The sequence below is a fragment of the Acartia tonsa genome, chromosome 2 (genome assembly GCF_053477335.1).
Source record: "Acartia tonsa isolate MP-2025a chromosome 2, ASM5347733v1, whole genome shotgun sequence".
Lineage (NCBI taxonomy): Eukaryota > Metazoa > Arthropoda > Copepoda > Calanoida > Acartiidae > Acartia > Acartia tonsa.
In genome coordinates this window covers 59314282-59341619 of record NC_137261.1, presented here as the reverse complement: position 1 = coordinate 59341619, position 27338 = coordinate 59314282, and the positions used below count along the sequence as shown (strand labels likewise).

The 27338-nt window shown below is 33.7% G+C and overlaps 3 protein-coding genes and 1 long non-coding RNA gene across 13 annotated transcripts in view; 2 read left to right on the top strand and 2 right to left on the bottom strand.

The window, feature by feature from the left end:
- Positions 1 to 13213, bottom strand: part of LOC145312244 (uncharacterized) — a 27559-nt gene extending 14346 nt beyond the window's left edge. For 2 of the 4 annotated variants that reach the window (XM_080151472.1, XM_080151471.1), the window contains exons 1-5: positions 13122 to 13213; positions 12584 to 12693; positions 11965 to 12373; positions 11228 to 11692; positions 10676 to 10815 (exon numbers count right to left, since the gene is read on the bottom strand). In XM_080151472.1, the coding sequence (XP_080007598.1) occupies positions 10676 to 10815; positions 11228 to 11692; positions 11965 to 12373; positions 12584 to 12693; positions 13122 to 13181 (1184 nt within the window). In that variant the 5' untranslated portion in view covers positions 13182 to 13213. Of the gene's footprint in view, positions 1 to 6908; positions 7038 to 10675; positions 10816 to 11227; positions 11693 to 11964; positions 12374 to 12583; positions 12694 to 13121 lie in introns of those variants that run through there. The other 2 variants (XM_080151474.1, XM_080151473.1) reach the window with 2 other exon arrangements.
- On the bottom strand, positions 2275 to 6201 carry LOC145312246 (uncharacterized). Its single transcript, XR_013876970.1, has 5 exons — positions 6131 to 6201; positions 5007 to 5077; positions 3807 to 3894; positions 3199 to 3308; positions 2275 to 2423 (listed from the first exon to the last, which is right to left on the bottom strand). It is a non-coding gene; the product is annotated as an uncharacterized LOC145312246 (long non-coding RNA).
- Positions 13214 to 14219: 1006 nt separating the features above from the next.
- On the top strand, positions 14220 to 19791 carry LOC145312239 (uncharacterized). 7 transcript variants are annotated; one of them, XR_013876968.1, is made up of 7 exons: positions 14220 to 14398; positions 15122 to 15354; positions 16203 to 16480; positions 16822 to 16918; positions 17120 to 17644; positions 17760 to 17800; positions 18094 to 19791. XR_013876968.1 is itself a non-coding variant. In XM_080151465.1 (5 exons), the coding sequence occupies exons 1-5, from the start codon at positions 14336 to 14338 to the stop codon at positions 17241 to 17243; spliced, it is 795 nt and encodes a 264-aa protein (XP_080007591.1). In that variant the 5' UTR covers positions 14220 to 14335; the 3' UTR covers positions 17244 to 17860. The 7 variants fall into 7 exon arrangements, 1 of the variants encoding a protein (XP_080007591.1); XR_013876967.1 differs by having other exon boundaries at positions 18046 to 19791; XR_013876965.1 differs by having other exon boundaries at positions 17120 to 17800.
- Positions 18948 to 27278, top strand: mrj (DnaJ heat shock protein family (Hsp40) member B6 mrj). The gene is made up of 6 exons (XM_080151470.1): positions 18948 to 19346; positions 19744 to 19918; positions 22820 to 23405; positions 23740 to 23897; positions 26557 to 26724; positions 27071 to 27278. Exons 2-6 carry the CDS (start codon positions 19814 to 19816, stop codon positions 27245 to 27247), a joined length of 1194 nt encoding a protein of 397 aa, XP_080007596.1. The 5' UTR covers positions 18948 to 19346; positions 19744 to 19813; the 3' UTR covers positions 27248 to 27278.
- Positions 27279 to 27338: the final 60 nt, after the last annotated feature.

The following is a 27338-nucleotide window of genomic DNA, read 5'->3' as shown; positions in this document are numbered from 1 at the left end:
TTGACTTTGACAATTTTATGTATGACCACTAAAAATGCACTTAACCCCTGCGGGCCACGCACCTAGCCTGCTGGGGTCTTAAATCTTAAATAATGTTCTAATAAATAGACACAGTTTATTCCAGAAAAAAACCATAAAAAAACAAGTAAGGTTCTAGGTTAGGTTAGGTAAAATGCACTTAAGACTTGCAGGCAACCCACCTAGCCCTGGGGCTAGCTTCAGATTAGTCTGATGCTTTTATTAGCTGTAAATTTGAGCTTCTTGACCTTAAAAACCTATAGTTGGATGTATGACAACACATACTTTAAAAAAAAATGCATTTAACCCCTGAGGGACACCCACCTAGCCCGCTGGGGGCAGTCTTCGACTTGCTGGATCATCTGAAATAAGGTCCTCATGAATGGACAGTTTATTTGAAAAAAAAAAACCTAAAAAAAAAATATTAAATGTAAGTTTCTAGGTTAGGTTAGGTAAAATGCACTTAAGCCCTGTGGGCTACCTATCTAGCCCGCTGGGGTTAGCTTCAGATTAGTCTAATGCTTATTTCAGCTCTGAATTTGAGTTCTTTGACCTAAAAAACATATAATTGGATTTATCACAACATATATATTGGGGAATATGCACTTACCCCTGCAGGCCACCCACCTAGCCCGCTGGGGTCGGTCTTCGACTTGCTGAATCATCTGAAATAAGGCCCTCATGAATGGACAGTTTATTCTAGAATGTAAGTTTCTAGGTTAGCTTAGGTAAAATGCACTTAAGCCAAGTGGGCAACCCAGCTAGCCCGCTGGGGTTAGCTTCAGATTATTCTAATGCTTATTTTAGCTCTGAATTTGAGTTCTTTGACCTAAAAAACATATCATTTGATGTATCACATCATATATATTGGGGAAAATGCACTTAACCCCTGCGGGCCACCCACCTAGCCCGCTGGGGTCGGTCCCCGACTTGCTGGATCATCTTAAATAAAGTCTTCATTAATAGACACAGTTTATTCAAGAAAAAAACCTGTAAAAATATAAGTAAGTTTCTAGGTTAGGTTAGGTAAATGCTCTTAAGCCCTGCAGAAAACCAACCTAGCCCGAGGGGGTTAGCTTCAGGTCAGTCTAATGATAATTTTCGCTCAGAATTTGAGTTTCTTGACCTAAAAAACCTATAGTTTGATATTTAACAAGATATATATTAGAAAAAATGCACTTAACCCCTGCGGGCCACCAACCTAGCCCGCTGGGGCTAGCTTCAGATTAGTCTAATGCTTATTTTAGCTCTGAATTTGAGTTCCTTGACCTAAAAAACCTATAATTTGATGTATCACAACAAATATATTGGGAAAAATGAACTTAACCCCTGCGGGCCATCCACCTAGCCCCCTGGGGTCGGTCCCCGACTTGCTGAATCATCTTAAATAATGTCCATATGAATAGATACAGTGTATTTAAGTTAAAACTCTAAGAAAAAAACAATTTAAGGCAAGTTTCCACATCAAAATAGACCCAAAAAGCCTAAAAACCCCATTTCCGCAGGGTTTTTCTTACCTAACCTAACCTAAAAATAAATTTTTTTGGATTTTTTTGCCATTTAGATGTAATACCTATAGGACTAGGCTTATATACCAAGTTTGAAGGGTCTAGCTCAATATTTAGACCATTTTGCTCACGGTTTAAGAGCTTATGTCATTACGCCCCCCCCCCCCCCCCCCTTAAATCAAATAGTTACAAATTGCTAAGATTATAATTAAACTATAAAATTTACCTTTCATATATAATAAAACATAAACCAATGAATCATTTGCAAAAGAAAAATATTAAAGGGGGGGTAAGTTCTGACACTTTTGCGTTAAAGGGTGCAAAGGCTTTGTCTTAGGAGTGAGAGGATAGGTTATTTGGGGGAAAAGTTTACTTTTGGGATTGTTTTTCTTAAATTTAAAAAATTTTGGATTTGGCCTCCAGGTTCAGGTGCTGCAAGCCTCCAGGTTGTCTCTGGACAGGTAAATATGAAAAAAAAAATTTTTTTTTTTAATAGTTAGGTAGAGTTCAACTTATAAAACAAAATATGCATCTTTTTTTAATGTTTGCATATTTGAAGATAAAAGATGCATATTTTGTTTTATAAGTTGAACTCTAACTATTAAAAAAAAAAATTTGTTTTTCATTTTTACCTGTACAGAGACAACCCGGAGGCCTGCAGCACCTGAACCTGGAGGCCAAATCCAATTTTTTTTTAATTTAAGAAAAATACATCTCAAAAGTAAACTTTTCCCCCAAATAACCTATCCTCTCACTCCTAAGACAAAGCCGATGCACCCTGTTTACGCAAAAGTGTCTGAACTTACCCCCCCCCCTACATCAAAGTATCTTTCCAATTTTGGCAAGTTTCTGAATGTTCTAAAAGAAACATCTAATTGCACTACTCTGTTATTAAACCTAAATTTAAAAAAAGTAAAATAAGGGGGGGGGGGGGGGGTTAATGCAACCATCTCGTAATCAGTGAGCAAATGGCACTTAGAATTCGAATTTTGATCTGGAATTTTGCATGAGTAATCCTTGGTAGGTCTATTTTCCCTAAATTGAACAAAAAGTTGGAAAAGTAACGGCTAACGGCTGGCGGCTCAGCAGTTTAGCCATTTTTAAAACTATTATCAAGGGAAATCATCACGAAACCTATCTTCACATAATACTCTATGCTGCTCCAAAACGTTTTCAAACGGTTCTAGCCGCTAGTTGCTGGTACTAAAAATCTAAAAATGTTTTTTTTTATCATTTCACATGATTTAAAGCAAAAATATGTTTCAAAAAGTTGATTCCTACATAATTTAGGCAGATTTTCCCTAAAACTAGCAAAAAAAACGGCTAAACGGCTGAGCCGTTAGCCGTTACTTTTTCAACTTTTTGTTCGATTTAGGGAAAATAGACCTACCAAGGATTACTCATGCAAAATTTCAGATCGAAATTCAAATTGTAAGTGCCATTTGCTCACTGATTACGAGATGGTTGCATTACCCCCCCCCCCCCCCTCTTAAGAAGATAACTTGTTATATCAAAAAGATTACCTACCAAACAAAAACCATTTGAAAGTCAAAATTTATATTTTTCCTTTTATTTATACCAATTTAAATCAGGGAAAAAGTTAAAGACAAAATAGTTTTCCTTTAAATTAAATACCTACTTTTTACAAACAAATATTGCAAAATATTCTTACCATTGAGAAACAAAGCGTAATTGCTCTTTACGCTTGTGGGACAAATAACTGAAGATTATCTTGAGCACATCAAGGGGGAGATCTTGTATAGGGAAAACTTCATCAGGTTCCTAAAAAGTAAAAGATTACTTAATTCCATGGGAACTAATCACCAGTTTTCTGTTTGATTCATGAAGACAACCTGATTTTAGCTATGCTTATAAACACATTCAGGCAAACAATAAGAAAGCAGTTAAAGCATGGGTTATTAACAACATAGGAAGCCTAATTTCCTACCTAAATTTGATAACTTAATACATTACCTACACAAAATGTTTTGACCAAATTTTTTTGCAAAATAGTTTGGCCAAAAAAAATATTAACAATGAACAGACGCTAAAACCAATTGCAATAGTAGGTATTGAAGCAAAAGTGAAAAAATAAAATATTAAGCTGGCTAGGAAATGTGTGTGCACAGAATGGAAAACAAAATAGGATTTCAAAATAGTTCCTAAGATGAAACCTCACGGCAGACAGAGGTAGAAAGAAATGACCAAAACAACCTGGAGGAATAGTACAAGACCTAGGTATATAAGCTAGAATGGGTAGAATATAACAAAAATATATACCTTAACAACCACATCGAGTTTTCTTTTCTTATTTCTAGTCTCTCTTTTAGGTCTCGGCATTGTTTGTTTGGTTTTCTTACTTAAAAAACTATATCTTTTAAATTATATATATTATAAGCAAAGGGGGAGACAACTTCAATAAGTGAGTATTCATTCAACAACAACAAAATCATTCATGAACATAATGAATTATATTTTTAGAAAGATCTACAGATTGAGCCAATAAATCACAATTAAACAAAAACGCTGAATTTTCTTCAACCTGTACTTAAGGAAATTGTAGAGTAGCCTTGCCAATATACATTAAGAATATTGATTATGAATTTCCGACTATAATTCAGTCAAAGTCATATATCGCTTCTTTACCCTTTTATTTACAAACCTTTGTTTTAAATCCTTTTCTGCAAAATTTAAAATGCTGTAATTTTCGTGTTTTTTAAGCTAAAAGATCATTTTTCTCAGGAAATGTTCATTTTTGTGTCAATTATATTAAAAATCACAAAATATAAATTTCGGCGGCAGCAGCTGTACTTGGCTGCTGTACTGTGCAACTACTGCAATGGGCAATTGGCTAAAATTGGATGCAGATTTTCACAAAATTTTAATCTATAATACAAAGTAGAACGATATCTGTCTGTTTGTGTGTTTGTTTGTCTGTTTGTTTGTAGCGAATGATCTCGCTAACCGCTGAACCGATCGGGTTCTCCTTTACAGGGTAGCTTCTCATAGGTCCCGGGAAGGTTTATAACTATTTTCTTGGGGGATAGGACACCCCCCCCCCCAAAAAAAATGAAAAATATCCCCCCCCCTCCAAAAAAAAAATATTCTTTTTAAAACTAAAATTAAAATAGTAGGTTCGACTAACCCCCCCCCCCCTAAAAAATTTTTATTTTATTTTTTTATTTTAAATTTAATATACGAAAAATTGGTTTGATCAAACCACTTGGGGCAAAGCCCCTAGAGGCTAGGGGCGAAGCCGCTAGTATTTTATATAGACATAAGAGAAAAGCTTAAGTTTAAAAGTAAAAAAATTGCGGTCACAGGAGCCGTTTAAAGTTTGCTGGAGCAGGATCGTACATGGAATCTGAAATTGACTTGAACACCTATATTTCATATTAGGATGTACTCCTATATGATATTGTAGTATTTTGGTAACACAAAACACTTTGTTAAAGTTAAAAAAAAAAATCTTTTTTTTACCCGGATGTTTCTCAAGAAAAAAAAGACCACTCAGGAGCATTTAAAAGACCGGTTATTTGTCGCAACATATACTGTAAAAAAGAGAAAATCAATATGGATTAACAGTAGCCCGTCCCGGATTTGAAAAATTATGTTAAAATTTTTGCCCCCAGCCAAAATATGGTTGATTTATGCAAAAAATGACCAATGCAAAATATTTCTTCTGTAATGCAAAAATTGAAACAGAACGGATATTTTGAGGCACCGCTTATGGAGGTCAAAAATTCATTGCATCAGAACTATGGCTTCATGGTGTTCCTAGGAAAGGCCTTGAGGAGTAGAATCAGGAACTTTTGTCCATTTCAAATATCTCGTTCCTAGCTTTAGAAATGACGAAAAAACCACCATTTTTTGAGTTTATTGAGAATTGTCCAATTGGTAGAAGTTTTTGATGTTTTTTTGTGATTTTCTCAGGCTAGGAACAAGATATTTTTAAACGGACAAATGTTCTTGATTCTACTCCTCAACACTTTTCTTGGGAGCACCATGAAGCCATAGTTTTGATGCAATGAATTTTTACCTCCATAAGTGAAGGGAGCCTCAAATTTTCAAAGTGCTAGTACCATCGCAATTTTTGCATCACAGAAAAAGTATTTCGCATTGGTCATTGTTTTTGAATAAATCAACCTATTTTGGTTGGGGACCAAAATTTTAACAAAATTGTTCAAATCCGGGACAGGCTAATGTAGAGCTGCCCCCATTTTTTTGGGTTAATTTCAGGTTTATACCGACACACTAGAATTGAAATTTTGTAAAAATCTTTAAAATTGGTATGGTACAAAAGCCTTAAAAAAGCACTAAAAACAGGCTTTTTTTGCAAATTTAAAAAACTTTGCAGTGCTTGTACCGTCGCAATTTTTGCATTACAGAAGAAATATTTTGCATTGGTCATTTTTTTTGCATAAATCAACCATATTTTGGCTAGGGGCAAAAATTTTAACAAAATTTTTCAAATCCGGGACAGGCTAATTAACAGCATACCTAGCTCAGAGTTAATTCATGTTCTAACTTCTATCTAAACAAATATGTCTAACTTGAACCAAACAATGCAATGCGAGGACATACATTCTTCTTTAAGTATTTACCTTTTTGTCACATAACTTTCATATCACTTGGCTAATGTGATATAAAACATGTTTAAATTTCTGAAAGTAAAAAATATTAATACTGAAGTCCCATGAAAATGAAAGTATTAAGGATAGGGAACATATCTATATTAGTAATTTTAAAGGCTATTTATGTTTAACACCTAGCTTACATGGTTATAATCAAAAAAGCATTAATATCAGCATGAAGAGGCCTAAATATAATCTGAATAATTCCCAGGAAGAAACAGCTTGAGGAAACATGCATTGATTGCTTGATATTTGTATATTATTCAGTCATAGAACATTAATTTGTAGGCTTTGTAATTGTTATGCTAATAATGTTGAGTTGTTTGGTCATAGAAAGCCTTTAAGTTACAAAATAATTATTTATTATTTCTAATTTGTCCCATTAAAGAATTTGCAATGCATCAATATTTGATTACTAATTCTGGAAAGTGGTCAGTGACTTGTTCTAGATGGTTTCTATAGACTGGGTCCTCCTATTCACATCAGATATAAGCTAGATATAAAATAAGTTTGTAATTAAAGGATAGATATCTTTTACATTCAAATAGATAGTTTAATTGACGGTAAAGAGAGGGTTTCTTGCTAACTAACTTTGTCTGTTTTAAAGGATAGGGGGTGGGAGGGGGGGGGAATTTTTTACTGGAAGAGAATTTTCCTAAATTGGTAGAATATTTTTGTAGATGATAATCTATTATATTATCAATTAGCAAGACCCTTAACTACACACTGAAGAAAGACAGTCATCCTGCAACTTTTGTACAAGTAATGATGATATCTAGATTATTCTGCCTTCATGTATTGCATGAGCCACTCCACTTCCTCATTTTCAATAAGGTCTGGGTCACTTGATATTATTCGGGGCTCATTATAGTTCAACCTAAACAAGTGCAATTATGTCCAAAGTTAGTAAAGAGAAAGAAAAAAAGACAGAAAGAAAAAACAAATGATATACTATAAACCAGCATCGTCAAATATTTATTTAAATGAATTAAAAATAGAATGCCTGTGGCAAAAAAATCAAGAAAAAAAAGAATCATAGGGTAGCGCGGGGTAATTCCGGTCAATTTTTTTCTTCAACTTAAAAAAAACATACTTCCCAAAAACTTTTTCCGGTTTTTAAGAGTGCAAATGAACGATATGGCAATAACGAAGAAGCCTGTCTTGGTCCCATTAAGATCTCGCAACTAGAAGTCGGTCAAAAATCGGTTTAAAGGGCGGCGGTTGGCCTATACCGGAATAGCCCCACCGGTGGGGCTATTTCGGTCAGTTGACTTTGGGGGGGTGGAACACCCCCTTAAAGTATTTTTTTTTTTAATTTTAAACTATGAGTAGAAAGCTGAGGTCATTAGCTTTCTAACAGTACTAGTCGCATGCAGATCAGACAATTTTTTGACAACATTTTCCCCATTTTAAAAAAGTCGGTAAAATCGCAAAAAAAAACATCAATTTTTTTCATGCAAACTTTAAAAAAAAAATCATACTTTTTATTATATGATTAGGTTTTTTTAAGCTTTATACATAAATTAGAGGCAATTTCTGATTCGCAGGTCTTGGAATTTCTTGAAAAAAGTGATTTTTTCCAAAAAAAATTTTAATTTTAAAAATCCTGCCAGTTTTGACAGCAGTTTTTGATACAATTTTTCTTGTCTCAAATTGGCTAGGATTGACCTACAAGGGTGGTTAAGGTGTCTAAAGATGCAAAATTACATGCCTGACAATTAACTCGAAATGATATGGGGTCTAACTCTAATATTTCAACACATTTTATGCAACAGGAATTTTGAAAATGCAAAATTTTGAATATGTACTCTAAATCTTGGAGATAGAACCCATATCCTGGGGAGTTTTTGTTAGGACATGCAAAGAGCTTTCTATAGACACCTTAAACACCTTTCTAGCTTAATCCTAGCCGATTTGACATAAAAAATCCAAACCGCGCAAAAATCGCGAACACCCTCTTATACGAAAAAGATGTAAGAGTTTCATATGGAATTTAAAATCTTCTAGCGGTCTTTCTATTAGACATACCCCTTCTTACATGAGCCAATGCAGCTGATACATCTTCAGGCAAATATTTAAGGCGTTCCTTTGGGTGATATACTCTTCCCATTACTATAAAAATGTGTCTGAAAAAGGGGGGGGGGAAAATGTGGTGACTCGTGCCACGACATACCAGCAATTTTATTTTGGGTGCTACTCCCTTAGTTTTAGAGATAATTGGGTGAAATCTTTTGGGCTGGGTCACTAATTACCCCAACTAGAGGTATCTTTCAAAAAAAACGGCGGCGGGTCCGCCGCTCCCGCCGTTCGCCGCCATTTTCCGCCGCCGCCAAAAAAAAATTTTTTATTGCATTTCTCGCCGAATTAGGCAATTTGGAATCATTTGAGACCATGTTATTTTTTTCAAAAATTTTTCCCCTTATAACCAACCCTGCGGGGGGACTTAGTCATTTTTTTTCAAATTCTCGTTTATCAAGGTATATCTTAAATTCAGTGCCTCTCCTGAGCTTTTAAAGATATTGAGACAAAACCTTTTGAGGTAGATCAGTAAAAAATATTTGAATAAAAAATGGCGGCGATACCGCCGCTCCCGCCGTCCACCGCCATTTTCCGCCGCCGCCGCCAAAATTTTTTTTATTGCATTTCTCGCCGAATTAGGCAATTTGGAATCATTTGAGACCATGTTATTTTTTTCAAAAATTTTTCCCCTTATAACCAACCCTGCGGGGGGACTTAGTCATTTTTTTCAAATTCTCGTTTATCAAGGTATATCTTAAATTCAGTGCCTCTCCTAAGCTTTTAAAGATATTGAGACAAAACCTTTTGAGGTAGATCAGTAAAAAATATTTGAATAAAAAATGGCGGCGGTACCGCCGCTCCCGCCGTCCACCGCCATTTTCCGCCGCCGCCAAAATTTTTTTTATTGCATTTCTCGCCGAATTAGGCAATTTGGAATCATTTGAGACCATATTATTTTTTTCAAAAATTTTTCCCCTTACAAGCCGTCCTGTGGGCGGCGGAAAATGGCGGTGGATGGCGGGGGTATCGCCGCCATTTTTTATTCAAATATTTTTTTGCTGATCTACCTCAAAAGATTTTGTTTCAATATCTTTAAAAGCTTAGGAGAGGCACTGAATTTAAGATATACCTTAAGAGTCCCCCTGCAGGGTTGGTTATAAGGGGAAAAATTTTTGAAAAAAATAACATGGTCTCAAATGATTCCAAATTGCCTAATTCGGCGAGAAATGCAATAAAAAAAATTTTGGCGGCGGCGGCGGAAAATGGCGGTGGACGGCGGGAGCGGCGGGAGCGGCGGTATCGCCGCCATTTTTTATTCAAATATTTTTTACTGATCTACCTCAAAAGGTTTTGTCTCAATATCTTTAAAAGCTCAGGAGAGGCACTGAATTTAAGATATACCTTGATAAACGAGAATTTGAAAAAAAAATGACTAAGTCCCCCCGCAGGGTTGGTTATAAGGGGAAAAATTTTTGAAAAAAATAACATGGTCTCAAATGATTCCAAATTGCCTAATTCGGCGAGAAATGCAATAAAAAAAAATTTTTTGGCGGCGGCGGAAAATGGCGGCGAACGGCGGGAACGGCGGACCCGCCGCCGTTTTTTTTGAAAGATACCTCTAGTTGGGGTAATTAGTGACCCAGCCCAAAAGATTTCACCCAATTATCTCTAAAACTAAGGGAGTAGCACCCAAAATAAAATTGCTGGTATGTCGTGGCACGAGTCACCACATTTTCCCCCCCCCCTTTTAAATGTCTTTACAATTTGAAAAGCTTAGGCAACAAAACATGACATAATACAAGCAGTAAAATGACTAATAATGTACATCTAACAACAGGCAAGGGAAGGTTAAAGCCTTTGTCATGCATTGAGGTTGTTCATGCTTCCAGATCACCTGAAAAAAAAGTTAGGGTATTATAAATTTATAAATACAGTAATAAAAAAAAAGTAAAAAAAGTGACCGGAATAGACCATATTTTTGAGACGAAAAAAAAATTATGAAAAAATCAAGTTAGAACAACGCCTCCAATTGCAAACGATAAATCAATGCCATATCTTTCATTTTACAAAAACCCGCGGGTCAATAGGACTTACCATTTTTTCACAATTTTAGGTTGAACATGGCCTATTTTGAAATTTTTTTTTTGCAAATTTTTTGCAACTTTTTGAGGGCAAAAAAATCATAGAAGGAGTGATCTGACAAAAATTTAAGAAATGAAAGTATAGGCAATAAACTACAACTTTGCTTTTCTGAAGATCTCTCGCAAACGTTTAGAACACCGTTAAAAAACGGTTTTTAAAAAGTTAGTCGAGTGACCGGAATTAGACCCCCCTACCGCATTTACCCCGCGTTACCCTAGAGTTCTATCTATCATAAAGTTTTCACAAGTGGCGTGAAAAACACTTTGTCAAGGGTGGGAAGGGGGAGAGAAGCAATTGCTCCAAATGCCTCCTTCGGTTCGCATGCCACTGATTTTCACTGTACTATAGGTATACCTGGATGGAAGGTCCCAAAGAATACACTCCTCTTTATTGGGCACAATTACAACACGAAGGCTTTCAGCATTGTTACTCATGACCCTGTCTGACCACCAGTTCACTGTGTCCACTGTGTCCACTGTGTCACAAATAAATACCTTAAGTACATAAATCATAAATGGAAGAAAAAGTAACAAAGAACTTGAGTAAAACTATGTTTAATTCAATGAAAACTAACATAAATACCTACCAAAGACAATCTATAAACTAAACATAATAAATTAGTAGATATAAAGGGGAGGCGGTTATAGTAAAGATCTCATAAACCAAGTCTCAAATGAAGGTCACTTTGAAACATGAGAGAAAGCTGAAAATCTATACCAAACTAAATATTTTCATTAGGTGAGATATTAATATATTCTTTACTAATTTGTATGTTATTAATATTATTTTCAAATGTGCCTCATGGTAGGTATCTTTTTCAAGAAGGCAATTTTTAAATCTAGGTTAAGCTTTATATGCTGTTTTCAGGTGACCTACAAAAATCCTCTCTCAAAATGTATCTATTACCTCTAAATTAAAGCCATCTTTTGGGGGGGCTTCAAGAGTTCCTTCATCTTCATTCAAAAACATCCCTTTATTAGTAACTGCCAGGAACCTAAGCTTTGGACAAAGAGTGGGTAGGTTTTGAGGTCTTGTTGTCCATAGCAACTCAAGGTTGGAAAAATTACAATTCTTTATAGATGACAAACTATAAGGTTCAAAATATAAGCTTTGCAGATGTTTAGTTGAAGTACTTTGATTGTCATAGAGAAATGTATTACAAACTTCTTTGAAGATGAAATGCTTCAACTTTTGAAGATTATGTTTATCTAGGTAGAAAAGTGTTGGAAAACTATCTTCTACTAGAAGAAATTCCAATGATGAGGAGCAATTTTGAATGATTAAGTTTGTAGTCTTCTCATCACAACATTCTAGTTCCAAATGAGTGAGATTTTGGAGCTTTGGTACACTTGAAAAATAAACATCGCTTGCCTGAATAAATATATCAAAACTCTATATGATGTTAACAAGCATAGCAATCTAAAGATAGATGTCTATATTCATTTAAAGTAACCATATAAAGTAGTTATAAGTTGCTTAGATTAAGCTTTAACTGTAAAATTAACCTTTTCTGTCATTCGCAAATAAAAAGGATATTTGATCAATAGGACAAAATGTTTACTTTTCATTCGTTGCATTGAACCAATATACATGTTAGATGCAAAATTTTTGTCAATCTTTACAAATATTAAGATGAAAATTACCCCATAGAGATGTAGTTTCTGAAGGCTTTTGTGATGTTTCTTTAGCATCCAAGAGACTAATCCTTGGTCGTTTTCTAGAGAATCGCATGTTAAACTCAGCTCTTCAAGATTTGGATAGGATATTAGATAGGGATCCCAAAATAGTATTCTAGTTATACTAGTAAACTCATACGTCAGTGAAACAATTTGTTGCCTGTTGGCTTTAAGAAATGTTGGAAGTATATCATAGCTTAAATCTGGGTTGATAATTGTTAAATACATCTTCAACTTGTTTTGTCCATATACTGGATTTTTGAGCATATTGTTTAAATTCATTTTGAGATGTTCTACATCAAAGTATCTTTCCAATTTTGGCAAGTTTCTGAATGTTCTAAAAGAAACATCTAATTGCACTACTCTGTTATTAAACCTAAATTTGAAAAAAAAAGTAATAATTTAAGAAGATGACTTCTTATATCAAAAAGATTACCTACCAAACAAAAAGATTTTAAAAGTCAAAATTTACATTTTTCCTTTTAACATATTGTTACCTATTTAGATCAGGGAAAAAGTTAAAGATAAAATAGTTTTCCTTTAAATTAAATACTCTTTACAAACAAATATTGCAAAATATTCTTACCAGCGAGAAACAAAGCGTAATTGCTCTTTACACTTGTGGGACAAATAACTGAAGATTATCTTGAGCACATTAAGGGGGAGATCTTGTATAGGGAAAACTTCTTCAGGTTCCTAAAAGTAAAAGATTTCTTAATTCCATTGGGACCAAACATAAGTTTTCTTTCTGATTCATGAAGGCAGTCTGATTCTGGCTATAGCTTATTACCACAAAGAGGAAAAATATGAAAGTATTTTAAGCGGATATTATTGACAACACAGGAAGCCTATTTTACTACCTGCATTTACAAAGAACATTTTGCAAAATATTTTGGCCAAACATAATATCAAACAATGAACAGATGCAAAAATAAAAAATTAAGGTAGATAGGACAATTGCTCAAAATGGAAAAAAATGGATTTCAAATAGGTGCCTAGGATGGAACCCCACTAGCAAACACAGATAGGGATAACCAAAAAACGATCTGGAGGCATACCACTAAAAAGGACCTTAATAGCTAGAATAGACATTGGGAGAAATTCATTAAAAAAGGTTTACCTACCTGAACAACCACATCGAGTTTTATTTTCTTATTTCTGGTCTCTCTTTTAGGTCTCGGCATTATTAGTTTGGTTTTCTTACCGAAAAAAACATATATTTTTAAAAATATTATTAACACAAGAATGACGAACTTCCACAAGTATTCATTCATCAACAAAAAAAAGCATTCATATAAACAAAATGAATTTTATATGTTCAGAGATCATAAACAAGATTGAAAGATGAAAGAAATAAGGATGTTAGTATAAAAGAAAGAATCATATATATATTTTTAAATAGATTTAGGGATCGAGTGTGCTATAATATACCTACTGAATTAAGCTCTTTGGACAAAAAAAAGAGGAAGTTTTGAAGAAAAAAAATTAGGAATATATTCTAGCAGCTAATAAATCACAATTGTCCTTTAACGTGTACTAAAAGTAATTGTAGAGTACCCTTGCAAATAATAAGCATATGCAATTTCAAATTCATTCATAATTTTTTTCTTTTGAACGCGATTTGTTTATAAAGCGCTGAATGCCTCGCTACTTTTATAAGAACAAATGTCGTCGTTTTTGCATTTAAAAAATTTTATTTTAGCAAAAATTATACTTTTAAAGCCCTTTTTCCTCTAATAAATAAATTATAAATGAGTAATTTTTAGAATATTGGATAATTATTGAAAAAAAAGATGTTTTTATTATAAAAAGTGACAAAACCTTATCTCAAGTTAATTCTATGTTTAAAAATGCACCGCGGCATCTGAGATAATACGTAATTTTCAGGGCTGTTAGTAAATTTGAACTAGTTATTTATCGCACCGTTTTATAGACAGCTTTCCGCGGATAATAAAATTAAAATTTATAGATTAAAACCAGTTTTTAGCTCCGAAGGGGTGAAGGTCTAGGCTAGCACATCTGGTATAAATTCTATGGTTTATTTAAATTACTATAAATGGATATCTGTCTGAAATACACGACTTATCAATATGGCTAAGAACCGGTTCTTATCCAGCGGATAATATTCGGTTTGAAGCCATACTGGAAAGATCATTCCAGAATTAATAAGTTGCACATTTTTCATTTAACAACAAGAATTATTTACTAAAAGCCATTTGTCTGTTGAGATGGAGTAAAAAAATGAAAATAGAAGCAAAATATTATGTAATGTTTTTATTTATTTAAGTAGTAAAACGTTGTTTAAAATGTAATTTCCAGGCTTCAGATAGAAAATAAAATGCGAGACCATTATTCTGTTTTGGATGTAAAGTCTGATTGCTCGGTGGATGATATAAAAAAGGTAATGCTAAAACCCAGGTGTTTTTTTTCAATCTTTTTCATGTATATTAATTATTTAATCCTTTGTTAATCAATTGATAATTAACTATATACATGTTTTAATAACGAAACTACTCTACAAAACTATATGCTCGTTCATCTGCTAGCAAAGTGATTTCCTAAGATGCATTTCTGAAAAAGTTGGTGCATGTTGAATGTTTTTTTTGTGTATTCCCCCGTACGTACCATGCACTTAACATCCAGTATATAATTTTAACACTTTGTATCTTAATCTGTTAGTGTAACTATGATATCAAGATATGTTGTTTTATATCATCCCAAATTATATTATTTATAGAATTGAATCGCTTGACAGTTAAATCCTTGTACAATATTATACATCTATATCGCTCTGGTTACCTACAGTTATAATGAACTTCGATGATTTGAACTTTTTAATATAAATAAGTTTGGATAAATTTAGTGATATCTTAATTTAACCAGGAAAACAACATCCATAAGTATGTAGCAAAATCATGGAAAAACCAAAGTGAATTATCATTTAAATGTTCAGTGTCAGACATGATTTCTCAATACTTAGATATGCTCCATAATGCTGGAAATGTTGTCAAGAACATTCGACTGAGTAAATCGTGTTTTCCACATAGCGTTACGGACTGACTAACGGATGGATAGACCTAGTAGATCATAGAGTAGCTTCGCTACTAAAAAGTATTACTTTTAGGCATACAAAGTTCTAGCCCGCAAATGGCATCCCGACAAAAATCCAAAGAATCAGAAAGAGGCGGAGCGCAAGTTTAAAGAAATATCTGAAGCCTACCGCGTGCTGTCAGACCCGGGTCGTCGGCGGGAGTACGACCTCTCCCGCCAGGATCCGCTGGGTGGACGGTTCACTAACGCGGCCAATGGAGGAAGCAACTTTAGCAGTCGTCATGGACGAGGTCGTAGGGAATATAGGTGAGATGTTTGGTTGGTATGATATGATTAACTAGCGGCAACGCCCCTAGAGGCATCTAGGGGGAGTTAATGTGGGAGATACCCTCCACCTAAATAGTTAAAAACCTTCCCTGGACCTATAAGAAGCTTCATTATAAAGGAGAACCATAACGGTTCAGTGGTGAGCGAGATCCTTGGCTACAGACAAAAAAAGCTTATTACTTTATACAATAGGATAAAGTAAATCCTAAATCATAGGTAGGTATAAAGTTGAATGTCTAAAGCTAATGTGAAATGATATAATAACCCTATTCCCATCAACAAGAAATTTTATTATGAAAACCTAAGTTAATGTTATTTTGCCTTTTGAACTCGACCTTGAATATTTAGAGTTTTTGTTGTTGCGAGTAGTGATGGCAATCCGTCGAATTTTTGGGCCGGATTCGGATTCCGGATTCTTAAAAGAATCCGTCAAAAAAAGTGGCGGATTCCGGATTCTAGCAATATTTTAAAAGGCTTTATTAAAAAAATTAAAAATTTAAGTGTTACATATGTCCTAAAAATTTATGTTTTTGGTTTTTTCTATAATTCACTTTCGAGAATTGAACCAGATTTTAAAAGATATTATATATAATGATGATAATCTTTGCCTTCAAAAAGGGGAAGTTGAAAGAAAAAACTCAAGACGCTCATTTTAGCCTATCAATTCAGAATCCGGAATCCGCTATTAAAGAACGGATTCCGGATCTGGATTCGGATTCCAAAATTGGCCCAAAAATTGGGCGGATTCCTGATTCCGGATCCCAGATCCGGATTCCGGATTGCCAACCCTAGTTGCGAGACAGTTGGAGGAAATTATCTTTGTTTAGGTTTGATCCAAGCTTTGATGAAGAGGAAGTGTTTGATCCATCATCTCCACTTCACAACAAAACTGGCAGCCGCCAGCGGCGAGCCAGATTTACTTCCAGCCGCCGCCATCAGCGGCCAGAATCGAGATCGTTCGAGCAGCAGCAAACAGACTTCAGCGCACACTTTGTCCCCGCGGATGATTTGTTCAAACAGTTCTTTGGAACTAAGGATCCGTTTGAGAGTATTTTTAACCATCATGATAGAATGTTTCAACATCATCATCCTGGATTCTTTGAAGGTATGGGTATAAACAAGTGTTAAATGACATTTCATAACGGTCATTCTGTTACACTTACATCTACAAAAATTGCACTATTGATTTTCACATAAGCTATAATTTAATAAAGTTTTTTTTGTTTGTTTTTTATTTTAGCTTAAAGATTATGGGTTTCATTAATGAATATAGAAAATACGTGGATATTATGACATTGAAATTAAAGATGAACAATTTCAAAGGTTCTACTACACTTCTTTCATTTAAACTGGAATATCATGCCACAGAAACAAGATTATTAGGATTTTCATACGAAGGTCTGCTAACAACTTCTGGCTAGTTATTAATATGGAATCATGTCCTAGGTCACAAGACACGCGTGCCGGGAGCAGGGTTAAGTGGAGCCTCAAGTAGAAATTCTACACCAGCCACTCGTAGACCAAGAAGCAGGTCTTTGTTTAGGTAAGAAAACACTTTTAATGATTTATGTGTGTACTTAAATCTCAAATCTTCATTTAAATGTAGAAAATGTTTCTAAATTTTTGGGCTAAAAGTACAAGAGGGTAACTGCAGTTGTTATATACAGTAATTGGATGTGTATCTGGAAAAGTGGTGTAATATGGGTATGTCTGTTCAAATGATTTTTAGTTGATTTTATTTCAGGGATCCTTTCCTTGATTTTGGTTTCCATGCGAGCAGCATCTTCAGAGAATTTGATGAGATGGACAGATTATTTGGATCTTTGTTCCAACCTGGAAACAGAAAACACGGAACTGGAATATACTAGACATTGTGTCTTGGAAAGTCCAATTGAGTATTCTTTGATTTTAAGAAAAAAGTGTATTTTGAAGAACAGACTTTTATAACATAATATTTTTAATAGGTATTATTATCAAATCTATCTATCGTTTCTATATCCTTTGTGCAAAATACAATGTTTCTTATATTCTTAGAGTCTCAAAAATCGAAGAAACTTAATTTACCATAGCAAAATATTAAACCTTGTTGTATTATTACCTATGGCTTGGAACTTATTGTTAAGGAAATTTTAATGTAACTAACATAATTCCGTCCCAATGAAAGATTTTTTATAATATTCCAGTTGCTCAGAACTAATAAAATCTTTTTATTTCTTTTTTACACCTAATCCTTTAAAGTATATTATTTTATGTTGACCTTATTTTTTAGGTCTTTAGATTTTTAGCTAAGAAATTAAATTATATATAATCAATTTAGATTTTTTATATATTCAAATTAAAAAAAATTCTAAATAAATTCTAAAACTGCTTATACTATTAACCAGAGCTTTAATAACGAATCTTACCATTATCTAACTCTAAAAGGGTAAATGTACTATATTTAAAATTAACAAGGCTGACAACATCCATAAAAGCAAACCTCTGACAACAAACAGTAGAACATGATTGTTGTCAAAAATCTAAAATCAGCATGTTTTAAATGAGCGCTCGGACTTCCTGGTAACAATTGTTGAGTTGCTACGCTTTCTAGATAGAACAATTCTAACATGCCTAAATTAATGATAAGAGCTAATCGTTATGTAATGACGGACGTACATGCTTCAATTATAGAAAAGCTTCGCTTTTACAAATGCTCATTACTAACCTTTTAATACTCAGTTGTAGTAAGTTTAGTATGTGTGCAAATAAATTTGAGAATTTTTTTTATTTTCTAAGGGGCGACAGTTTTGTTAATTTCTTGTAAATTACGGTATCTTTAAAAAAAAATTTTAATCAAAAAAACCCTGATTACAAGAAATTTCTAAAATTACCTTCCCTCCTATTTTGGTTTTATCCTTTCCAAATTGTTCTGTGATTTTATTTTTGTTATTTCTGTTGAAACCAATGATCATATTTTATTTTTAGTCAAAATCTGGTGATTTCTGTCAAAGCACCACTAAAACATTGTCAAATTTAAAGGCTTTTTATCTTTAAAAAAGACAAGTAAACTCAAAATTTTTGTTAGAATGAAAAAGAATGAAAGATATTAACTAAATTGTCATAAATATTAAAAGTGTTCTGCCATATTATCACTTTTTCTAGTCTTCCTAAATTGGAGCCATTTAATTTTTTTATGTTTAGGATAGGTATTAAAAAAGGGTTGATAGTTGTAGAGAACAACTAAGCCAAAATATTTGTTTAGAATCTATATACTTAATAAATTGCAGGGCTCGGCAGACGAGACTAAGCCTGAAATATAAACCTGTTTATTTGCTTGGAATTTTTTTTTTTTTTTAAATATTTGGGTCAGGTTTATACTTCTGACTTTTATAATTGTAAAAGGTTGATTTCACTTAGGCTTACATGCGGCTACATAATTGCCACCTACTTATTTTAAACATTTGAATTATGGTTAGTTTGTTCTTACATTTTTCACCTTTTTAAGTCCTGACCCTAAATTCAAATTAGCCTTAACCTTATTTCAGCACGTGCCTAACAAATTAATTTGAACATTTTTCAACACAAATTTAAAGATTTTAAGAAATTAAAATTACTAATATTCTTAACAACTCAAAAATCTTGCTGATTTGTGTTGAAAAAATCATAAAGTTATAAAATGAAGTATTCTTTATTAAAATATTGTATATTTTAGAAATTTAGAATAACATTAAAAAGTTCATATTACCTATAGTATACTCATATTATCACAAACATTTCTCCTTAACTTCATATTTTAGTTAATTGAAAACCTTTTTTTTTTCTTGCCATAAAAAAATTATGTGACTGTAAAGATTATTGATTTAGCTGAAATATCTCGGAAAATGCTGCCTATGTTAAGGGGAAATGTAGAAATATAAAATACACAACACCAATGTATTGTAAAACAATGCACATAATAGAAAATATGCTTTTTTCTCATTAGTTGCATTATGGTAAAAGATCTGAATATTTTGAATTAAACATTATATTTTAGGAACGAACATTCTATTAACACAAATAAAAGTCAGATTATAGTTATTTTACCGAATCGCATTATAGACAGCTTTTCACGGATTGTAAAACAATAAATTATAAGATTAATTCCGGTTTTGTTAGCCCGAAATTCCGGGCTATCAAAACTGGTCTTAATAGCACAATTTTTAATTTTACTATTCTTAGAAATGTTAAAATACGACACGATACATGGTTTTTCAGTAGGACTGGGATTTCTTAACAAAGATTTTTCTGCTATTTTAGAACTACATTTTAAAAACCTTAACGATTCCTAAACTCCTACAAATTATAATAATTCTTACTATAAGATCTTTTAATCATATTGCAACTTGTTAGAAAATACTAAATTTAAAATAGCAAATACATTATGTAATATTTTTCAGACTTTACTCGAGACACATTCAAAATGACAGAAGTTGATTATTATGAGCTGTTAGAAATAACGCGGGAAGCAACGCCAGCTGATATCAAGAAGTCCTACAGAAAACTGGCGTTGAAATGGCATCCAGGAATGAATAATGCTTTTTATTAACTAATTTTTCCCTAATAATGCCTCTTTACATAATAACAGCGAAGCTACTCTATAATTCAGCAATGTCTTTTCATCATGTGGTTTCATATGCAACTTCATAAGATAGTGTTGATGATTTTTTTTTGTTAAGATATGTAAAGATATATACAGGGCGACCACTGCATACTATATATACTATTTATACTATATAGGATGAATTTGGATACTATATCATACTATATGACAAAAAATTACTATATATACTATATATTATTACCTTTATTTGAACAAAATTTACTATATATACTATATAATATTACATTTATATAACAAAAAACGAATATTGTCAGTTTTTCGACAACGCCTCTTAAGGAGCGTTTTGTCTAATTTTCACACTAGGTTTTCTCCTATTTCTAGCCCCTGCGGGGGGCTTATTATATACTGTGATACGACAAAAATGCATAAAGCTCTACAGTAAGAAAGAGATGAAGAAAATCCTTTAAAATATATTTTTGTTTGTGATTATGATTTAAATATCAGTTATTTTTCATAGAATTAAATTAAGGGTGAGGGGGGAGTTTTGCCACTTTCGCTTACTCTGTGATTATTAGGCTAGGTATTAATGTGAGACTATAGGTTATTTGGGATAAAAGTTTACTTTTGGGTAGTAGTTCTCTTATATTTAATAATTTTTTTGATAAGTCTCCAGGTTCAGGTGCTGCAGGCTAAAAGGTGGTTTCTGGACAGGTAGAAAAATTGTTTAATTTAGAGAACAACTTATTAAACAGAATATGTATCTTTTATGATGTTATTAACTTATCTGAAGAAAAAATTAAAATTGGCCTCCAATTCTTGGTCTTACAGGCCACCAGGTCCACTTTGGACAGGTAAAAATTCAATTTTTTTGTTTGAAGAGTTAGAGGTCAACCTATAAAACAGAATATGCATCTTTTTGGATTTTATTAACATATCTGAAAAAAATTGAAAATTAGCAACCAGGGTCAAGCCCTGCAGGCCTCCAGGTCCCCTCTGGACAGGTAAAATATCAAATTTCTTATTTTTTGAGGTCAACTTATGAAACAGAATATGTATTTTATTGGATTATTAACATATCTGAAGAAAATACAATATGAATAGGCCTCCAAGTTCAGGTCCTGCAGGCCTTTAGGTCCACTCTGAACAGGTAAACAATAAAATTTCTTAGATGAAGAGTTAGAGGTCTATTTATATAACAGAATATGCATTTATTTGGATAATATTAACATATCGGGATCCAAGATCAGGTTCATTTAGGACAGGTAAAAGATTCAAATTTATAATTTGAAAAGTTAGAGGTCAACTTAAAAACAGAATATGCATCTATTTGGATGTTATTAACATATCTGAAGAAAAAATTAAAATTCGCCATCAATTTCAGGTCTTCTTTGGACAGAGTCTACATTGAGGCCTGCAGCACCTGGACCTGGAGGTCAATTGTATTTTTTCTCCAGATATGTAAATAACATCTAAAAAGATGCTTATGGTGTTTTATAAACTTACCTCTAACTCTATAAATAAGAAATTTAAATTTTTACCTGTCCAGAGTCCACCTGGAGGCCTGCAGCATCAAAACCTGGAGGTCAATTGTCATTTTTTCTTTAAACATATAAATAGCATCTATAAAGATGCTTATGTTGTTTAATGAATTAACCTCTAACTCCTTAAATTTAAAATTTTTATTTTATTCGTGTCCAGAGTCCACCTGGAATCCTGCAGCACCTAAACCTGAAGGCCAATTTTATTTTTTCCTTTAAATATATAAATAACATCCAAATATAAGCTCATTTTGTTTACAAATATATACCATTAACTGTTCAATTAAGGGAAGTTTGTTGTTCAACTCTCCATGCAGAGTCTGCAAGACCAGAACTTGGAGGTCGATTTTTTTTCTTCAGTTATGTTAATAGCATCCAAAAAGATGCATATTCTGTTTTATAAGTTGACCTCTAGCTCTTTAAAAAAGAAATTTGAATTTTTCACCTGTCCACAGAGTGGACCTGGAGGCCTACAGGACCAGAACTTGGAGGCCGATTTTAGATTTCTTCAGTTATGTAAATAGCATTCAAAAAGATGCATATTCTGTTTTATAAGTTTGCCTCTAACTCTTCAACTAAAAAAATTATCTATAACCTTACCAGAGTGGACCTGCAGGCCTGTAAGACCAGAACTTGGAGGCCTATTTAAACTTTTTCTTCATTAAAATAACATCCAAAAAGATGCATATTTTGTTTTATAAGTTTATCTCTAACCCTTCAAACAGAAATTTTAATTTTTTTTACTTGTCCAGAAACCACCTTCCAGCTAGCCTGTAGCACCTTAACCTGAGACCTATCCAAAAAATGATTAAATATATGTGAAATACTAACCAAATGTAAACTTTTATCCTAAATAACCTATAGTCTCACATTAATACCTAGCCTAATAATCACAGAGTAAGCCCCTTATTTGTGAAATTGCTTTGATAACAGCTTTGCTTTGAGTTATTAATGATGATGTATATACTATGTATTACTAAATAATTCTAAGTCCGATACTATATCATACTATATGTGTTCAAAAAAATATACTATATATACTATATGGATTTTAAAAATATACTATAAAAATACTATATATTTTTTGTTTTGGAGTGGTCGCCCTGTATATATTTCCTCTTTTTTTATGAACTCTGAACATTTCCTCTATATTACCTAGGTACACTTTTTTCGTTTTTGACGTCATTTTTTGTAGTGCCTAGCTACTTACCTATGTATGTTGTCATCTTTGAATCATTGCACTTAAAAGATGAAACCGAGGCAAAGGTCGTGCAATCAAATGGTCGTACAAAAAGATATTATATGAAAACATTATTTGATTCCAGACAAGAACCCAGAAAACCCAGAGGAGGCGACGAGAATTTTCAAAGAAATCGCCGAGGCCTATGAGGTTCTTATTGACGAGAAAAAACGACGTATATACGACAGACATGGCAAGGAAGGACTGACCAATGGTGGCGGCGGCAGCGCCCAATCTAGGGGCAGAAGATATCACACATCCAACTTGGACGATGATTTTGCATTTGGCGGCGGTGGTTTCCATTCATTTGTTTTCCGCGATCCGTTTGATATATTTAGAGAATTTTTCGGCGGCCGAGATCCGTTTGAAGACTTTATGGACCCGTTTGCCGATCCCTTCGGCGGTATGATGATGGGTGGAATGATGGGCGGCCATGGGATGTGCAGTCACCAGCGCGCCGGCGGCGGGACGAGTCTTGTTATGCGCCACAATAGGCGGGCGCACCCAATGAATGCGCTGTCGCCATTTGGCGCTTTTGGCGGATTTGGCTTTGGGATGCCGGGGTTCGGTATGGGGTTCGGGGGAGGGTCTCTGTTTGATGAGCTGGATGGTGGGGGCGGGGGCATGTCCTCAATACAGAGTTTCAGCAGTTCCTCATTTGGTGGGGCTCCAGGTAATAAAGAAAATATTTTTTTCAAGGATTGATTTTCCAACCATGTTTTTTTCTTCGCTATTTTTTTGTATGTTTCAGCATTAATTTTACGTTTTTTAACTTTAGATAAGTAGGAATGGATTTATCATTACTTGGATCTTACACTAGATTATCATGTACTCTAATAAAGTGAAACTTGTAACTTGCTAAAATAACGGCCCAATTACTCCCCTCCTACAGGATGAACAAACGGACCAATAAGTAATGTCCATGTTATATTAGCAATCTATTATATTGACGACAATTTTTCCCTGTCACAATATCCACGTATTATAATCTATATCCATTTATTTAGGTATGGCTATGAAGAGTACATCCATGTCGACAAGATTTATCAACGGCAAGAAAGTAACCACCAAGAAAGTTGTGGACAACGGAGTGGAAACTGTCACCACCTATGAAAATGATGTTCTTAAATCTCAAACTGTTAATGGAGTGCCTCAAGCTATACAGGTAGATAGACATCTAGATAGATAAATGGATAGATAGACATACATATAGATAGATAAACATATAGATAAATAAACATTTAGATAAATAGAAAGATAGACACAGAAAAAAATTACCAACAATTAAAATATTTCATTTATATGAATCAAAAATATATACGAAGATAGTTATATAAATAAATGGAAAGATAGATGCAATGGATAGAAAGACATATAGATTAGTAGATAGATAGACACAGAAAAAAGTTAGTATGAAAATTATTTCCTTATAAATCGATCTTTAGGTATACAAATATATACAGATATACATAGTAGATAGATGGATAGCTAGATAAGCATGGATGAACAGGGACAAACAGCTTATGAAGGATCCTTCAATTATATGTCAAACTTTTTAACTGTAGCTAATGGGATAGATAGATCTATGAAAGGTAAACATAGTACCTTGAGATACTTCAGATAGACTGGAAAATATAAAAATAACAGGATGTTTGTCTGTGTGTTTGTTTGCTTACCGAAAGATTTCATTAACCGTTGAACTAATATCATAAAGTTCTCCTTAATATTGAAGTTCTCATAAGTCCAGTGAATGTTTTTTAACTATTTGGGGGAGAGTGTACTAACACCCTCTGTCTAAAATTTAAGGATTTAATTCCACCCTCCCGCTTTCACTCAAGTACCACTAGAGTCCTTTAGATGCGTTAGTTAAATGTAAAAAAAATATAGATAGATAAAAAGGCACTAAGATAAATAGTTCCAAAGTTCCTTAACCTACCTATCTAAGAAAAATCTTTGATGTTTAGATCAGGAAAAATAATAATCAGTCCCGCAACCAGAAAAAGTCAAACAAGAACGATACTCCCAAAGTTGAAAGCGAAAGCAACAAAGTATCTAAAGCTAAAAAGAAGAAAAATATCGCTGAAAAAATACGCGATAAAGTCACCAAAAAATCCTTCATTAAAAATCTGGTCAAGAAAGTGAAAAAGGAGAAAAAATCCGGCAAAAAGGAAAAGCTGTCTTCTGGAGCTCGAGGTGGCCAGCAATGGGAAATCAGCTCTACTGATCAACAAAATCCTTCCTCCCCCAACTAAGCCTACAAATTAATATCTTTTTATAAATCTGCTTAAACTACCTTGTGATATATCGTATTTTTCAACCTGGTTTTTTGTTTTCCTTTTTCCCCAGTAATTATCATCCTAAAAGAGAAAAGCAAAAACTAATATTAATCCTAATCTATTGATGTTTTAAATTCTTTGTAAAGTTTATGTCTTTTTTAAAAAGTATAAATATTTATATAAAGACATAAGCCAGGGTATTAAAAACCATGTTATTTTTTGTTTAAAAAAATGTTATAAATCTAAATAAATAATTTTTTATCTGATTTTTTTTTAGATATTTTTAAACAGAATGTTAACTTTTCAATATGGAAATATGACAATTAAGGGATCTTGGACAAAGTAGCTTCGGACAAAGTAGCTTCGGACAAAGTAGCTTCGGACAAAGTAGCTTCAGGACAAAGTAGCTTCCGGACAAAGTAGCTTCAGGACATTTACTTAAGAAAAGTAGCTTCCTTAGAAAAATAGAAAAAACCTCCTAAACGACAAACCTCCTAATGCGACATCTTTTAAGTAAAAACCCCTAAAAACTTTTCAAGTGATATCACATTTATTAAGTGTGAGGTAAGGGTCGATATTTTTAATGCAAGGTTGTATCGGGTTCGAAACCATGCCGTTAGGTAGCCAACACAGACTTTGGGACAACTGTCGGACGGATTTTTAAATTTCACCCTGTAGACAAAGTTATTCAAGAAAGAAATTTCGGTTTTGAATTTCGTCCCTGTGTGTTTTATCGCCATATTGGATTTTATTGTTCAACTTTTGTAACAGCAGTGGTGGATTTTATCCTTAAATTTGGAAGATTTTTTTTATTTAATAACTTTTGAAAAATTTTAGGACGTTTTACTTAAGAAATGTCGCATTAGGATGTTTGTCCCTTTAGACATTAAACATTCTTACATAGGTTAGGTTAGGTTAGGTTAGGTTATAGGCAAGGGGGCCGAGCGCCCGCGGCTAGGCAGGCCAGGGGGCCGAGCGCTGCGGCCATAACCTTTATTAATATTAGAAGCTACTTTTCTTAAGTAAATGTCCGAAGCTACTTTGTCCGGAAGCTACTTTGTCCTGAAGCTACTTTGTCCGAAGCTACTTTGTCCGAAGCTACTTTGTCCGAAGCTACTTTGTCCAAGATCCCAATTAAGGGCGTTAGAACTCTCCCAAAGAAAAATATGACCCCCTTCTCTTGTATTGATCATGAAATTTGATGATTTGGGAAGGAGGGATCTCAATGGCAGTCAAGTCAGGGAGGGAGGGGACAATAAGCTGTTTATTACACTAGTCCCCAAAGTTTTATGATAACGTTTCCTTATTCGTTGACTTTATATTTTTTTATTAAACTTAATTGGTTGGTTTATGAATTTGAATCACTTATTGTAATATACAGAAAGGGTAATTTTGTGTATCAACATTGGGTAGGTATGTACATCAATCTATCAGCCATTGTCTTATCCCTTTAGATCCCTGCAGCCAAGTGTTTGCCAAATATTTTTCATTTTGGGTGAAAGTTCACGCCATAAAATGTTAAGAAGTTTAATCCTCTTTACACCCCAGGGTAGTAGCTCTGCACAGCCTCAACAACCAACGCCACAACATCAACATCTGTTGCAAGGACAAGGTCAATCACAGCCACAGCGGGTTCAGCATAGCAACGCGTCTAGTAGACACAGTAGTGCTGGCAGTGGGGGACACACCACGCCCAGAAATCTTCCTTCAGTACAGGTAGATTTTTATTCCAGCGTATTATAGACAGCTTTCCACGGATATTAAATTTTCTATTTTTTTAGCTACGGACAATGGATTTATTATTACTTGGATCTTACAGCAGATTATCATGTACTCTATAAATGTACATATAATAAAGGAAAACTTTTAGTTGGCTAAAATAACGTTTCCCTTATTTACCCAAACCCCCCCCTTCCTACTAGATGAACGAACTGACCAATAAATGATGTCGTTTTCAGAAAACTAAATTGACGACAAATTTTCCCCTGTCATAATATCCACGTATAAATATTTCATTATCCATTCTTAATAAATTGTCCCATCACCGTGAAATTAATTTTAGATAATAGACCACCGTCACACCTCCCGGCCTACTGTGTCAGTCCACCACCCGTCTGCCGTTTCCGGTCATCACGCCTCTGCCCGGTCCAACGGTCACAGCCTACATGGGGTGGCAGGTGCGGAGCCTAGACATGACCACCGACACCATCATAATAGAGCTAGACGTCAACATAAATAAGATATTGAGTATAGAGAAGTTGCGCTTCTGATAAATTAATAGAATATTTACTTATTATGTATTTACCTAATTTTATTTTTTTTTGGGTGAA